This window comes from Amia ocellicauda, chromosome 3 (assembly GCF_036373705.1).
Source record: "Amia ocellicauda isolate fAmiCal2 chromosome 3, fAmiCal2.hap1, whole genome shotgun sequence".
NCBI lineage: Eukaryota > Metazoa > Chordata > Actinopteri > Amiiformes > Amiidae > Amia > Amia ocellicauda.
In genome coordinates, this window is record NC_089852.1 from 36,626,735 (window position 1) to 36,643,210 (window position 16,476).

The 16,476-nt window shown below is 37.1% G+C and overlaps 1 protein-coding gene across 6 annotated transcripts in view; it reads right to left on the bottom strand.

The window, feature by feature from the left end:
- LOC136746643 (protocadherin Fat 3) overlaps nucleotides 1-16,476 on the bottom strand; it is a 186,468-nt gene that overhangs the window by 95,285 nt on the left and 74,707 nt on the right. For all 6 annotated transcript variants that reach the window (XM_066699266.1, XM_066699271.1, XM_066699269.1 and 3 more), the window contains exon 3: nucleotides 7,686-8,000. In XM_066699266.1, the coding sequence (XP_066555363.1) occupies nucleotides 7,686-8,000 (315 nt within the window). The remainder of the gene's footprint in view (nucleotides 1-7,685; nucleotides 8,001-16,476) is intronic.

A 16,476-nucleotide genomic window follows, 5' to 3' on the forward strand; every position in this document is an offset into this window, starting at 1 on the left:
AGATGAATTCCGAAGGTTTGCGGGCTGTGGCTTCTCTGTGTGAAATACCACAATGCTTCAGCAGGCCCTTCCCAACTGTATTTCTTTTCAAAATAGCATCATATTGTTCTAAATTTAATAGAAGCACCCTGCATTTTATAGCCCATTACAGAAATGAAAGGCAACTAATACAAATAACACTGTAAACAAATCCATTAACCTGGTTGTGTTACTAGGTACACACTAGGAATGTGATTGTTTGGGGAGTTTTATGTTGATAACTGACGCAAACAACAGCTTAACCTTTTGATGATACACAGCCATGGCTCCAACTGGCAATCTGTGGGGAAAGAGTTCAAACTCAACAGCCAAGCTGCGAGATTGATTCATCCAAAAGACACAATCTATAGGACTCTGCTCGTTGTTAACTCTGCAGGCATGAATAACGAGTCTACTCACATGTGCTAATGATCCTGTAAAAAAAATCATTTCGTAAGAAGGCATCAATACACATGACATGTCCTTTGCGCTGTTATTGCCTCTGCGATTTAGTCCACTGTTGTGAAGCTTCAAAGATTATGTTTTTTTAAGAGGCTACTTGCCACGAATACCTTAAACAAACTTTACTCCTACAGTTAGGAGTTCATCCCCGAGTCCATATGGTATTCCACTCACAACCACAAAAGTAATGGAAAACGCATAATGAATTCCTAATGAGACTGAACATTCATCATTAAAATTAGAAATGGGCCACTGCACTGATACAAGCATGCCTGTTCAGCAAAATGTTCAGAAGTTCTTCAATGAATTCCTATCTTACTGCTTCAGATGAAAGAAGGAATAAAATTATCTCTGATCGACTAAACTTGTGTCATACTTCTTTTTAACATTCAATATTGCTGTTCTTTCTTTCTACATTTATCCATTTCTGCTTTTTTCTTTGGGCCCCTACAACTTAATTGACATGTGTATGCACTATATATAGCTACATATAATGCTATTATGCTACTGGCTAAATATAATTACTTTTCTTCTACATAAGTCAAGAGAAAATAACAACTTTACACGTCTTTAAGATTCTCTTAAAAAGCGTCGCCAAAAAGAATGCCCTGAACTGCTCTGAAACTATGTTTGTTTGGAAACACATGGAAATTATGTTCATCCAAAATGCATACTAATACAAAATGCAGTACAGATATATGCATACAAAGTACTATTCCGCTGGGCAGAAAACTGTCCATGGTTTGTGTTACACATGATTATTAGAACTACATTGTTAATATATTTACAAGCATAAAAAATAATAATTAAGATGAAGATCTATGCTTTAATAGACCTTAGCATTCTGTTTTAATTGGATCTCAAACTACCCTATTTCCTGCCCAGCAGAAAGGTACTAGAGAGAAAGCAAATATGACAGAAGACTGACACTTGAAAGTTGGCCTGAAAGGCATGTAGATGGTTATAAATTATACTGTCACTCACTGCAAACACTCTAATATAATTTTAACACTTAAAGCATCAATTACCGATTTCCTCAGTGAATCAAACCTTAAGCTGTAATCCTGTATTCAGGCCATAATTAATTTGCGAATGGTTTAGGTTCTGCCCTTTTGTCTTCTTACTGTGTATCAAGTAATGAGGAAGAAAGCAGAGTTTGATAAACCAGTTGGCAGCAGGAATATGCAAAACAACCCTGGAGCAAAACTAAATACGTCAAAACTGGGCCTGAACAATCTAGGTCTGAATTCTTCCCCAGAACCACTGTGTACCTGTATTCTCTCACTGGTTTGCATGTCTCATCTGCAAAAAAGAAAAATTACAATATGTTGAACTACTACTGGTGTGGGTTTGTATTACAGACTCCAGGTGTTTGACAGCTTGATTTATGCATTTCAATACCATGACTATTGGAGATTGAATGCCAATGCGAAAGGAGGGATTGATAAAACTGATCGTTAATTGATTAGGATCACACTGAAGATGAACTTCACTTGAAAGGAAAGCGAATCAAGAATTGCTTAAGGGTGTCATTTCACAATAGGCTGAGGAGACTGATTATATTTATTTTCAAAACTCTTTAATGTCTCTACAGCACATCAAGCTGCCTCAAGTATGCACGTTGCATATAAATAAAGTGAGAAAACAGGGAAAAACTGAGAAAGGCATATGCGGAGAACAACAGAATATACATAGTACATTTTCATACAATGTATTTTTTGAGAGTGTAAATTAAAGCAGTAGAATGGCTGTTTTGCTGCATGCTTTGGTAAACAAGGACTTAAGCCACCAAGCTAAATCTTAAATCTTATTAGATACACTGCAGTGCAAGTACTGTTACTGATGTTGCAGCTCTTATAATGCAATGATGCCCCCCCAAAAAGCCCTCGCCCTCGCCTTCGCCTCCCCCAAAAAATCCACCTTCCCAGACTAAGTTGATATAGCTAATGGCAAATGAAAAAATGTGTATTCCCAAAGTGGTAGCCCGGTCCATGTTTTGTATTGTGCATTAAATTAAGAGCACTGACCCACTTTCCTTAAGGGTTCAGTACCTAAACATTAAAACCTAATGCAGCTGAGTTCAGCTTCAGGATAATCGACAAGTTCAGCAAACAAAGCCAAAGGACCAGGCACTTAACCAAAGCCTGTTCAATTAGGTAATGGGCAATGCCGTCACATAGTGCTCTGAATTATGGAATTAAATGAAATGTCTTTCACGTGTGCATCTGAAATCTTGTAGATAACTCCACCAGTCATACTACAGGCATTTCAAGAAACTAGAGCTTTCTTGGTTAACAACCTGATTAAACACTAATGAGTGTTGTCCTTGAATGAAAGTCGAAACTGAAAATAAAAAATGCATTTTAAGCAAAAGAAAACATTGAGTTCTCGTAATTTCTCTACATGCCTACTGTGAGCACTTGCATTGGCAACAAATGGCAGCGGAGCAACAGGAATTTCGTACGGATCAGCCTCTGTCAACACAAAAATTAATGAAATTTCAAATGTAGGCCTATATCTCATTGATGCATGTGTGGATACCATACTGAGGAGCTGAATTATAGATGACATGACAAGCAATAGTATGAAATTCAGCCTGGAGCGCTTCAAAATAGGGCTACAAATGGAGGTTAATTACTGTACTTGTAGGTCACACGGCAGTGATGTCACTGGACTTCATTTGACTGAATTTGTATTCCATATTAGACCAAGGATGGAATTTTACGGGAAAGATTTTCCTGACCGTTTGATAAAGCACAGCCTGGCAGTGTCTATGAAGCATGTTTGTGGTTAAGGTTACAGCTGTCAAAAATATACAACATGCTCAATCCAGCCTAAAGGACTGAATAGCTGCAGGCAACTGCAAGCCTCCCCAGTGCCATCATTAGTATATATATGAATTTCTCTACAACTGTGGAAGAGTAGAAAACTGTGGCTCAGCCAGCCGCCAACTTCAGTCCCATGATTTTGAAAGGCACTTCCTTGTTTAGTCATTCAGCTCTTCACTTAACCCAGTTCTTCAAATTGAATTTTAAAGTTTTTTCTTACCTGAGAATAAATAAATAAATAAATACATACATACATACATACATACATACATACATAAATAAATAAATATAAATATATATCTGTTTGGATATATATTGTGTGTGTGCGTGTGTGTTAGTTGATGGTGAACCACCTTTTATTCCAGTCTTGTAGCCCAATACGTTCTTGGGGTCTCAGTATCTTGGAGTTTAAAGTTTGGCAAAACCAAGTTTTATGTGTAGAAAAACAAAAGTATCAACATTCATTAGGTGTTAGTTTTGAATAAATATTATTAAGCCATAGTGCATGGGATTTAGTTGTAATAACAAAACTGGAAGCTCCACAAAGGGCATATACTATAGCAGATAGGGATTGCATTTCCAGTTGCAGGGTGGCAGGCATCCAGCTCTGAAGTATGAAAATATCTTTACATTTGCAATGTTAATCATAAATTCATGTGCATATAGCTTATAATTCCAGTCTGTTTTGGATTGTAACAGATTCAGGACAAAGGTTGTCTTTCCCTTTAATAATACAAGTAAAATCCTCAAATATGCAACATGGCTTTTCCAGGGATTCCCTGGTGCCTTATAGCTTAGGTGTTGGATAATTTAAGACACTGGGTGAAACACACAGGCAGACTTCATCCTTCTCTCAGGTCTGAGACAGGACTTTGCATATCTAAGCAGCCAGACATTTAGTTTGACATAAAACTCTAAATATGGTATCTCAATTACATTTCCAACACACAGCCCCAGATATTCTTCGAGACTTAACTCAGACACAAAGTATGCCTCGCGGAGTCACTGCGGTGTTGTTCATTTCAGATCGCACATTAAAGTAGTGACCGGGCCCTACCTCCTGAGATCAGATCAAATTACAGTCTTGCTTGCTGGTGTATTTATTTGAGAGCGAGCTGTCAGCGAAGGTTGAATCAGACACAGGTCATGTAGCTTGGAGACTATTAGAGTAAAAGGCAATGAGCACAACTATTGAGTTTTGCCATTTTAAAACTGATGGGGCCACACAGACAACCTTACTGAAATACAAGAGGAATCAGTATGACCTATAGATTGAAAACACATTAGTTCCAGTAAGGAAATGTGACAGAAGACAATCGTATTGTGCTTACTGTACATCTTAATGTATCAAAATACCTGCCCTTGTTTGCTATTATTCCTGACCTTAACCATAACCTAAACAGACTAAACCTGACGTACATCCATCAGAAAGAACAACGTTCAACCTTACTGAATTGCAGGTTGATCTTGAGAGAGAGAGAGAGAGAGAGAGAGAGAGACACGGGGAAAAATGTATAACATCAGTATAAATATTCTCGGGGGGGTGATCAAGACAGGATGAGAAACAGAAAGCAATACACTTCAAATCCTGTGTGATATCTTTTGTTTTTCCTCATCACAAATCCACACTGCATCCTAAACAGATAACCGTTGCCTCTTATAAAACATGCAGCAGACAACAGCATGTCTCATTTTAACCCCAGTTCTGCTCTTTTAGAGACATGCTCATATTAATTGTATAAGTATACTTAGTCCTTCTTCTCAATTGTGCAATTTTACCAATAAAATTAGGGCACACAAGGGCTGACAGGAGACAAATCCCTCATCAATGACTAAAATACGTTTAAAGGAAAGATGGTTATCTGCTTAGGGAAGCCAAGACATTAGTCATGCAGGCATCAGAGTGAAGACAACATGAACAATACTGTCCTTACTCACGTTCTGTCCATGCTTCATCTGACTAATCCAGAAATTTGAGTGGCACCAGATGCGTTGCCATTAATGTCCGAACAGCTCATTTCAGTTAACACTGCCTGAAGAAGTAAGCCAACTATCACAAAACAAAGTCTTTGCGAGCGTATTGAAGGGATTTGACATGTCACCATAGATAAAAAGAGCTAAGCACTTATATAAAGTGATTGGTTACTCCACAGGAACCTGTTACCCTTCCTTTTTAATCAAGGAATCCAACCAAAGAGGTCATTAATACCATTGTGGAATTTACCGTTTCTCCAATAGCGTATTTCACAGCTCTGAAGTCTCAGTGAAAATCAGAGAGGGTGTACAAAACTGTTAATTAACATGCTACTTTCCGTCAAACCAAATAATCCAATAATGAAGGGCTTTAACCTTTTCACTGGCATATCAAGAGAATGGCACAGACAAGTAATGATTTGACCTTAATTGTAGCAAGGACGACTTTGGGAGATCTGTAAAACGTCTGATTGTTAACTGGTATTTGAGAGGGTGGTGTTCCTATAAGTCATCATTTCTTATTAAAATATATATCCATAGGATGCATTTAAGTGTTCACAATCATCTTATAATTCACCAAATTAATATAATTGTAAAACGTAAAACATTTTAAACGTGTATTGTGTGTGATAACTGCAGAACAATCTCTATAGTCCTGCCGTCTCTATTAAGCCAGGCCTTGGCTATGTAGGGACTAGCCCTAAACATCTCAGAACATTTTAACTTTCTAATACCTATGTTTCGGACTCAATCCAAGGTGAGTGAATGTGGATGGCATTGATTTAATCAATTTAATTCTTTGAAATCTATAAATAAATATACTCATGCAGGACTGTGAGTTTTTAGTACTTAACCAGCTACCTAATTCACCTTCTTTAACACCCATGAATTACTGTAGCTGGGATAGCTCTAGTAAAGAGTTAGGTAATAAAATTTTTATAACAGTGCCAGCCTTAAAGAATAAAATATTTAGAGAATATTGCCAGAGGAAACAGAATCTTGAATCAGAAACGGAGAGCCATATATTTTCAAAAAGCCGAAATAAAGACCACAGCATCTTATAACACCCCTCCGAGTATATTCACACAGTACTCAGCTTACTGAAAATTTGAATTCCAGAACTGCTGAAGAACATGCTAATTAAATAAAAAAGTTATGCCTAACGTTTTGCAGTCTTTTCCTTTGACTGCCCTAACAGTTGTTTTTTTTTTAGTTGCCTTCCTCTTTAGGCACGATATAATAGTTTTATTACTTAGTTAATATACTTACTTTACAAGCTGGCTATGTTCTTTAATAGCATTAAAATTATATATTTTTAATGCGCCTTGGTACAATACTTCCAATAGGAAAGACCATAGAAAAAATGAAATCACAAACTTTGCATACACAGCGTAATAAACTAGCTGATTTAAACCAGACTCTTCTCTAAATCCCTCTAAAAATGAATTAATCCCCAAAACGTGTGGCCTAGCAATCTACTTTTGGAATAAACTCCGAAGTGACATCCATTTGTAATGCCGGGTATGGCATTGTGGAATTTTATGTACATTGCCTCTCTCTTACTTTGTTTTTCAAGCACTAATAAACAATCTAAATGTATTCCCAAAAGAAAAGCCCATGATGCTATGCTCTGTCTAGTCCAATAGCGCCACACTCCACTCATACAAACTATATTTGGAGTTGCCTTTTGGCTACATGCAGTTTATCAAGCATGCTTTGAATACTGAGATACTTAATATTCTGACTGTAAGTTATCATGCAGTGTAAGATCTGTGAATATTGTCTTTGCCTGATGGTGAAAATAACTATTTTCTACGGAAAGCATTTCATTCTCTAATTCTTGAATTTTGCATTCCTTCACAAATCAATTAACTGGGAAATAAAACTGATATGAATACTATTAATTTCAAGTCTTATGATGCAAAAGGTCTGTGAATAGAAGGCGGAAAATGTTTACTGTTCTAACGGTTTGTGAAGTAATGCATTAGCTTTTCATAAACAGACACATAGATGAATCTTTAGAATTCATTATTTATGACTTGTTGGCTTTCGTCAAGAAAGTTCTTTAGAATAACTGACTGTTTGGTCAGTAAAATATATTTATTGCAATCCACTGTGGTCCAATATCAAAGCTTTCCAATGGTTGTAATTAGATTTAGGTTGTTTAAACATTCATGATTATGTTATGAATACTGACAGATAAGTGTTAAAGTTGAATTCTGTACCAGCATGCTGCCAACTTTACCAGAAGACTAGGAATAGTAAAAACCTGCTGTGCTGCTCTGGAGACATCAAAGTTTAATGTTTTAAATGATCTTTTCAAGGAGGCACAGGACTAATCAATAGTTAGGCGACTCACTGTACTCACACATACAGAAGACAGAAGATACCCAGCACGCTTACCTGTCCTTGAGTTGATGGCGAAGAAGTTCTGAGGGTTGCCACTGGAGATTCGGTAGGTGAGTTTGTCTCCCGAGACGGAGTCGGGGTCCTGAGCTTGAATCTGTATCACAGACACATCCTTGGGGGAGTTCTCCATAACCACTGGGTAGTAAATGGGTTCAGAGGCCAGAGGTGCATTGTCATTCACATCTTCCACTTGAATATAGATTTCGATGGTGGCGTACAAGGGCACAACGCCGTGGTCGGTGGCATACACGGTCAGCCAGTAAGAATCCTTGGTCTCCCGGTCCAGCATGTCTGTAGTGTAGATGACTCCTGCCGGGAGAAAACAATTACAGTGTTTCAGTTTATGGCTTAAATCACAAACATTCATCCATACCTTTCAATAGTAAAACTACCTTCTGTCTTGATATATCCAGTATTTTCTGGTGGCAATATTCAAATTAATTAAAGTGATACAGAGGACAGGGTAACCTCATTAATGCGGTTCTGCATAAAAAAAAGGGGGAATTAACATTTTCAAAGCAGCCAGTACATAATCTTGTCCTAGCCCCCACGGCAATCAGGGCAAATTGATCACTCTGCAGCACCGCTTTACATGAGGGGGATAGTTTCAGACTGCATGTGGAAAATGACCAAAATACCCTCACTTTCATCTCATACAAAATATACAACTTTAATGATGTGTTTAACTGCACCGTTCAAATTGTATCTCAGTTAAACAGCAGTGAAGGTTTATAAACTAGGAAGTTGTCGCCTTCCCAGTAAAACAGTAGGTGGTCACTGTACTTAAATCATTTATCTTGCAAATATGTACCACAAAGGTTCAAGGCTTCAAGCCAGGGGAAAAAAGTAAAAGAAAAAGAACTGCTAACCTGTGAAGAATAGAGCCTGACCTAAAGATTGAATGAATAATTACTAAATAATCATGTATGTAATGCTTTTACATATGTCCCCTGCCTTGCATAAAAGGATAAAAGAATATCTCCTCCCCTTGGGACAAGGAGAAAGCAAAAGAGTGCAACACCTCTATTGTAGGCACACTGCAGTAAATGCAAATGTAATTTCACATTGATGCACCATAAAATGAAAAATACAAAATACTGAAAAGGAGCAAGTACCCTTGGGACTGACCCCGGGTAGATTAACCGTGCTGGTTGCAACTCTGTCAGGAAAAGTAATAATATAAACAACAAGCTCTGTGAATAAATAGGGTAGCAAAAATATTATTCTTTTTTTCAATAAATCCGTGTTCGAGACAAGAGACTGAAAATTAGAATCAGGCAGATCTAAGAAGAAAAAACTAGAAAAACAGTCATAATAAAAGTCTTGAAGGAGATGCAATGCAGATGAATTCAGGACCACAGGGCCAAAGCCCAATGCCATGTATATCTATAGGACTGGGCTGAGCTGTGTTTACTGTGGATTCTCCATGCATGGAAATGAATTAACAAAGCATATAAGACTAACATGCCTTGACAGCTGTATTTTTCCCCCGTTTTGAATTTAGCCTGATATCATTATATTTCTTGTCTCAAATTATGTATGCATGAGTATTTTTTAAGAAATGCATGTAACAATGTATGTGTATAGCTTTCAAAAACTTCAGAGAAATCTGGGGTCTAAACGCTGTAGAACACGCCATGTTCCCTGACAAACAAACAACAGAGCATTCAAATGCCTGATACCCTGAGGAACGTACTGACACTGACAGGATATGCGGTTATTGAATTCCTAAATAGACACATTATATAACTAAGCATACAGACTCACAGACAGATACCTACATATACAGGCAGACAGGTAGGTGTGCTGTGGTACACGGCTTATTCCTGCTGGAATGTATGTTGGCTACCACAGCTGTATAAAAACATGCCATTATGACTGTTTGCATACTGTATTAACACATACACAGGAGGCATAAGGAAATATTTCACAATTTCCACTAAAACTAATTTGAGACACTGCAGAAACTGAAAAAATCTATACAAACAACCCTACTCCATTCTGTGCTGACTCTCCACACCTCTATTATTTAAATGCTTTTACATTTAAACATTTTGATTGTAATGGCAACACAATAGAGATATTATTACAACTTTCAAAGGAAGGGGCATGACAAACTGAAGGGTCTAGCACGTCATTTGTTTCCTGACCACAACAAATGTCAAGAAATTAATTAACACTCAGCACTGTTATTGCCACATATAGCCTTGTCAAATTAGGCCTGACGTGTTTGAAATGCAGCACTGCAAAAATTCTGTTGCCCGAGCGATTCATTTCACTGCTCAGTAGTCTATTTTCTTCATTTTTAATGGGTTTTTTTAAGTTTTATTTTTAACTTCTAGATCAACTGCTGTGCATAGCAACAATTAGTGCCTTTGGCAACAACAAGAAAAAATAGAAAATAAAATAAAACATTAGGCCTTTTGAATTTAAATATACAGGTGATGTACTGTATGTCATCTCTTGAGACACAAAAGGCAGAGTTCAATATTTCTCTGCCCGGTTCCTCCCAGGCATGCTCTGCAAAGAGAATATTACATTCTGGGATCTGGAGGAGAAATGTACTATCAATGCACTGGTCTCAATCTGAAAAACCTTTTTGCAACATTCCTGTTTTATGAAAATAACTGCACTGGAATACCAAATAAGGACAGGAGTGGCTTTGGGATGTCTGCCCTTGGGCGATATTGGGAATGTGTGAACTCGGCAACCCATTGTCAAAGATGTCCAGTAAGAGGCAATAACTACATCACATTTGTGAATCTATTGAAGTTCACTAAAGTAAATACCTATTACCTCAGTGTCCTGCAAACACATACATCTAATATTATTAGATTGTCTTGTTAAAAGATGGTTGCTCTGAATGAGACGCATGAAAAAGGCCTATTCATTCCATTGTATTGCGTTTTCCATCAAATGACATCAGCATTTACGTCAAAGGAGATGTTGTAACAATAACTATCATATAAACGTTTTATTTTGTTTTTGTTTTTTAAAAAAGCTTCCCTGTGTGACATTAGACATTACTATGATTACTAGAGAAATAAACATAATGTTCATCTATATATGAAATTGGATTTCAGCAATATAGCCCATAGTCAATTATCTAAAATTGTATTGCAGTCGTACAAAAAAAGACAAAAATTAACTTCCGATTCCTCCAGCTTATTAACACTGAAAAATCATAAAACTGAAAAGAGGAAAAAATAAACACAATACGAGGAATAATTTTTGTATCCACCGACACTTCCTTACTGCTTCTTAAAAACACATCTGCTAACCTAGATTTTACATTGATGTTTAACGTTAAATAACAACATTTTTCACCCAAGCAACAAACTGTCAAAATCTCGTTGAAGACAAAATGTAGTTTAACCATGCAAGGGAAGTCAAACTGTCTCGTGTGTGTGTGTGTGAACGTGAGTGTGTGTGTGTGTGTGTATGCGTGCGCGTGTGTGTGTGTGTGTGCGTGTGTGCGTGCGCATGTGTGTGTGTGATCACAGCTCATTACATTAGCTCTATTCTTTACCCACTTCTATAGGTGGTTTTCCACTGAATACTAAATGTTGTCATTTTTCTGGCAAAAAGAAAATAAAGCTAATCATCTTCCAGGCTGCTTTACTAAGATTGATAACCCTGTTCAAATGGGACACAAGACAGGCACCTCTTGATATTGTGTAATGATTGGTTCATCCTGCACACTGCGATCTCAGGTAGGTTAGCCCGTGAGTTATTGCTCAGAGGCACACAGACTCGAGCCTGACTTTGCTTTAATTCATGCTGTACCTCCTATTAACAAACCTGTAAATAATACAGCCGTCTTTTTGGGGAAGTTGTTCATTTAACAGGGGGAGGGAAAAACATCTAAAAAGATTGTGAAAGGACTTCCAGCAGCTTCTATATTGAAACCATTTCCAAAACAAGCCATCTCACAGTCAGAACATTTATTTCTCCGCTCATGCTGTGTCCAGTAGGGGAGTTACTGCAAGCTAAAAGGGTCCATGTGTAAATAATTTAAAAGTACCATTTCTCATATGCCACCCTTGCACACTTCAGCTCTGTTTACATTGTTACTCATTTCGCAAATCCCACAAGGCCTCTGAGGTGATTCCCTGTGTTATTAATGTATGTACAGTGAAACATTGCCTGTCCGTTGTATTGAATGTGGAGTCCTGTGTTTAAACGCTGCTGTGATCTTTGAGGTCATTGATTGCATGTCTAGTTGGACAGGAATGGACTGCTTCCATGCATAGTCCAGTTAAAGAAAACATTATCAGTTTGAATTGTTATCAGTTTTATTATAGTTTTGATTTAAAGGACTACACTGACAGCATGTCACTCTTTCCATTAATTACTTAGTCAACTAAAAAAAAAAAAATGATGTGGTGTGGCATACAGGTATGAGACAACCCACTCTAAAACTGCACAAGTTGTTATTCAACCGAATAAGCCCTGTTTCTGGCATCTTCCACAATACAGAATTGACTTTCTTGAGAAGCTGGGGTGGACAAGAATAAAGCAATCTGTCAGCATTCTGTAAGCTTTACATTGAATCCATCATCTTACGGTGACAAGGTAATGCAAGTATAAAAGCCTCCCAACCACCCTGCCAGCAATGTTCAGTGATGAAAAACAACATCAGACGCATTTCGACATGATTTACAATTTGATCTTGATAATAAAGCAGTGATTTAAAAAATGGGTTCCTTTCAATTACTGATTGCTAGATGCTTTGTTAACAAAAGAAAATCACAACGGTTAATAAAATGTGGATTCTGTGTCAATTTATTCTCCATTAGAGCAGTCATGTTCCAATACAGCTTTGACGTTGCTACAAAAATAAAGTTTAAAGTCCATAGTCTTTAAAAGTTGTTCCATATCTGTGACAGACATGGCAACATCATTGTAGTGTAAATGTGAAACAATTAAGTGTTAGGCTATTGTGAGCTATACTTTCCATTGCTTATGCTACAGATCTATGTTTTTTGTTTTTACTGTAATTTAAACTGTGGTTTGCAATTCAGCTATGATTAAATAAATCTTAAGATGTTCAAAGATGCCACTTGAAGATGAATTTTATGTCACAGAAATGTTTATGAAATTAAATTTAATTAACTTCTGGGAATGCTAAAAAGCTACATTCATCTTTGGCGTCAAATATGATATCTGATCAAACATTTCAGAAATTATATATATAAAGATCATAGAACATCATAATCATAATCTAATGATAAATGTTATATTGCTTGTTTATCATAAACAAGAAGAGGAGTCCCTTATTAGAACAGTTGGACTGCCGAACTAGACACATTGTAAAATATTAATAGATGCTACAGCACTAAGGCTACTGTATATGTCAAGAGACATTTAAATAGATTATATAAAAATGTCTTCAAAACAAACACTCTGGCCAAAAATATCTGAAAATACACACAAGTATGCAATTAATAACTGATGCTTAGGGAGAGGCTTAGGAAAATAAATATTTCATCAGAATTTGTAAGGTGAGTTATTAATGAGTGCTTGACGAGAAGTCTTATCCGCCACCCAGTAAATCTGCTGTGGAATTTCTTAACATCATGCGTTTGTGTAGCCACTGAGAGGGAAACATCCAATTACGGTTTGTAGATACTCATGGTACCTGATGATTAATTTGTCCAGTTAATCCTTCAGAGGAAGATATGTCCAAGATATGGCCAAGGGTCAAAGGAAATGGGATGCAAGCTCTTCTGCAGTTCGTTTTGTGTTTTCAGTACAGAGACTAAATTAATAAGGTTACATTAACAATGAGATGTATAATTAGCAATGAAAAGCATGTTATGCCTTTATAGTTTTTAATACCTTCGTCCAAAAAACATCTCATTAAGAAAGACATGCTTTAAAATTAGAACAGATGAGTTAGTGAAAGATCAGAAAGCTACTAAATCTGAGCATCAAAACAAAGGGAGTATGATAATTGCTATGATCTATAATTAATGAAATCCCAATTTGTTTCTCTATCTCACTTCCTTCAGACCGTGAATGAAAGAAAAAGGTTTGGCAGCTCAGAGTTCAATTGCACTGTGCTGTAGGTTGCAGGCAATGAAGCCAGACTGACTTGAAAATTAAAAAAGACAATGCAATACACACAAAATGCACTTTCCTTCTGGCCTTCTTTCATTGTCAGTCATTTCTGTCAGGTCTTCCGCAGAAACTTTAGGCTTCATTGTATGGGAAGAACACAGACTGGTAAAATTCCAACCCAATTGTTATTTGTACTTTTGCAGCTATTACTGTGCACCTGTTATTTGGCAGTTGTAGCAGAAATATAAACTGTATAATGTATTCATAGAACAGAAAGTGTTGTTCTTCTTTCCAAGCCTCTACACTGCTCTACACTACTATAAATTAGCTTTATAGAACTAAAAACTTGTGGTCAGTTTCCTAACCATTACTGAGGTGTGAAACAATGTGAGCTTTTCATTGGTTTACTTTCCATATGGCTCTTCCTTTTCATGTTATTTCTCGACGGTCATTCTCTGAAAACCAAAATGACTGTTTGAAATCAAATGTCCGGCAGTGTATCAGTCAAAGTTCGAGGGACAGTAACTCTATTACTCCAATAATACTGGAAGAAAAAACAAATCCTTGTCGATTATGCATTGATACTGATTATCACAAAGCCACATCAAAATGAAGCTGATAATCAAGGGAAAAGTCCCGATTAGATGTTTTAAATCCTATCTTTAAGAACTTTTAGGAAAGAATCATATACCACAAATTTACATGCATATTCTATGATGGGGAAATAAAGAGGCATAGTATTTATCAGCTAAAATATTCATTCTCTGAATTTGAAGGGAACTTAGATATGGCATCCCTAAAGGCATAACTTCAGCTAAATAAACAGCACAATCTGTCCTGCATGAACGTCCTGTACTAACAAAGAAATGTATTTGGAGAAATTTCTAAATGATAATAAAAACTTGGGAACTAAAACACTTGCATTCATGCAGTTTTTCATGCCTTTGAATTGGCAATGTACCCAACAAGACAATCTGTTAAGGTTTTTTAAATAAGTTCTGCTGCTAAGAAAGCTTCCAATGTAAGAAATTAATAAAATAAAAACAACAATACATGATATATATATATATATATATATATACATATATATATATATATATATATATATATATATACACACACACACTCACCTAAAGGATTATTAGGAACACCATACTAATACTGTGTTTGACTCCCTTTCGCCTTCAGAACTGCCTTAATTCTACGTGGCATTGATTCAACAAGGTGCTGAAAGCATTCTTTAGAAATGTTGGCCATATTGATAGGATAGCATCTTGCAGTTGATGGAGATTTGTGGGATGCACATCCAGGGCACGAAGCTCCCGTTCCACCACATCCCAAAGATGCTCTATTGGGTTGAGATCTGGTGACTGTGGGGGCCAGTTTAGTACAGTGAACTCATTGTCATGTTCAAGAAACCAATTTGAAATGATTCGACCTTTGTGACATGGTGCATTATCCTGCTGGAAGTAGCCATCAGAGGATGGGTACATGGTGGTCATAAAGGGAAGGACATGGTCAGAAACAATGCTCAGGTAGGCCGTGGCATTTAAACGATGCCCAATTGGCACTAAGGGGCCTAAAGTGTGCCAAGAAAACATCCCCCACACCATTACACCACCACCACCAGCCTGCACAGTGGTAACAAGGCATGATGGATCCATGTTCTCATTCTGTTTACGCCAAATTCTGACTCTACCATCTGAATGTCTCAACAGAAATCGAGACTCATCAGACCAGGCAACATTTTTCCAGTCTTCAACTGTCCAATTTTGGTGAGCTTGTGCAAATTGTAGCCTCTTTTTCCTATTTGTAGTGGAGATGAGTGGTACCCGGTGGGGTCTTCTGCTGTTGTAGCCCATCCGCCTCAAGGTTGTACGTGTTGTGGCTTCACAAATGCTTTGCTGCATACCTCGGTTGTAACGAGTGGTTATTTCAGTCAAAGTTGCTCTTCTATCAGCTTGAATCAGTCGGCCCATTCTCCTCTGACCTCTAGCATCAACAAGGCATTTTCGCCCACAGGACTGCCGCATACTGGATGTTTTTCCCTTTTCACACCATTCTTTGTAAACCCTAGAAATGGTTGTGCGTGAAAATCCCAGTAACTGAGCAGATTGTGAAATACTCAGACCGGCCCGTCTGGCACCAACAACCATGCCACGCTCAAAATTGCTTAAATCACCTTTCTTTCCCATTCAGACATTCAGTTTGGAGTTCAGGAGATTGTCTTGACCAGGACCACACCCCTAAATGCATTGAAGCAACTGCCATGTGATTGGTTGGTTAGATAATTGCATTAATGAGAAATTGAACAGGTGTTCCTAATAATCCTTTAGGTGAGTGTATATATACATACATACATACATATATATACATATCACAGTAAAAGCATAAGTAGAATGAGAACAAGCAATAGCAAGACAAAACATGCTGTGCTTTGAGTCAATAAAGTCAATATAGGGCAAAATTTCTGAGGAAAAAAACTAGACTTCTGAATAATGCCATCAGCAGTACTGAAAACTGTGCTTGTAAAAAAGATAATGCAGAAATATCATTCTCTTCCAAAAAATGCTTATTGTCATTGAAATTGCAAAGTAAATTATCTTGGGAAATTGTCAAATCCACAAAACTGGTTGGTTTCATTTTTTGCAACCAATGTGCATTTTAGAAGTATTTTAATTACTATCCAACATTATTCCTAATATTTGTATCACAAGATATA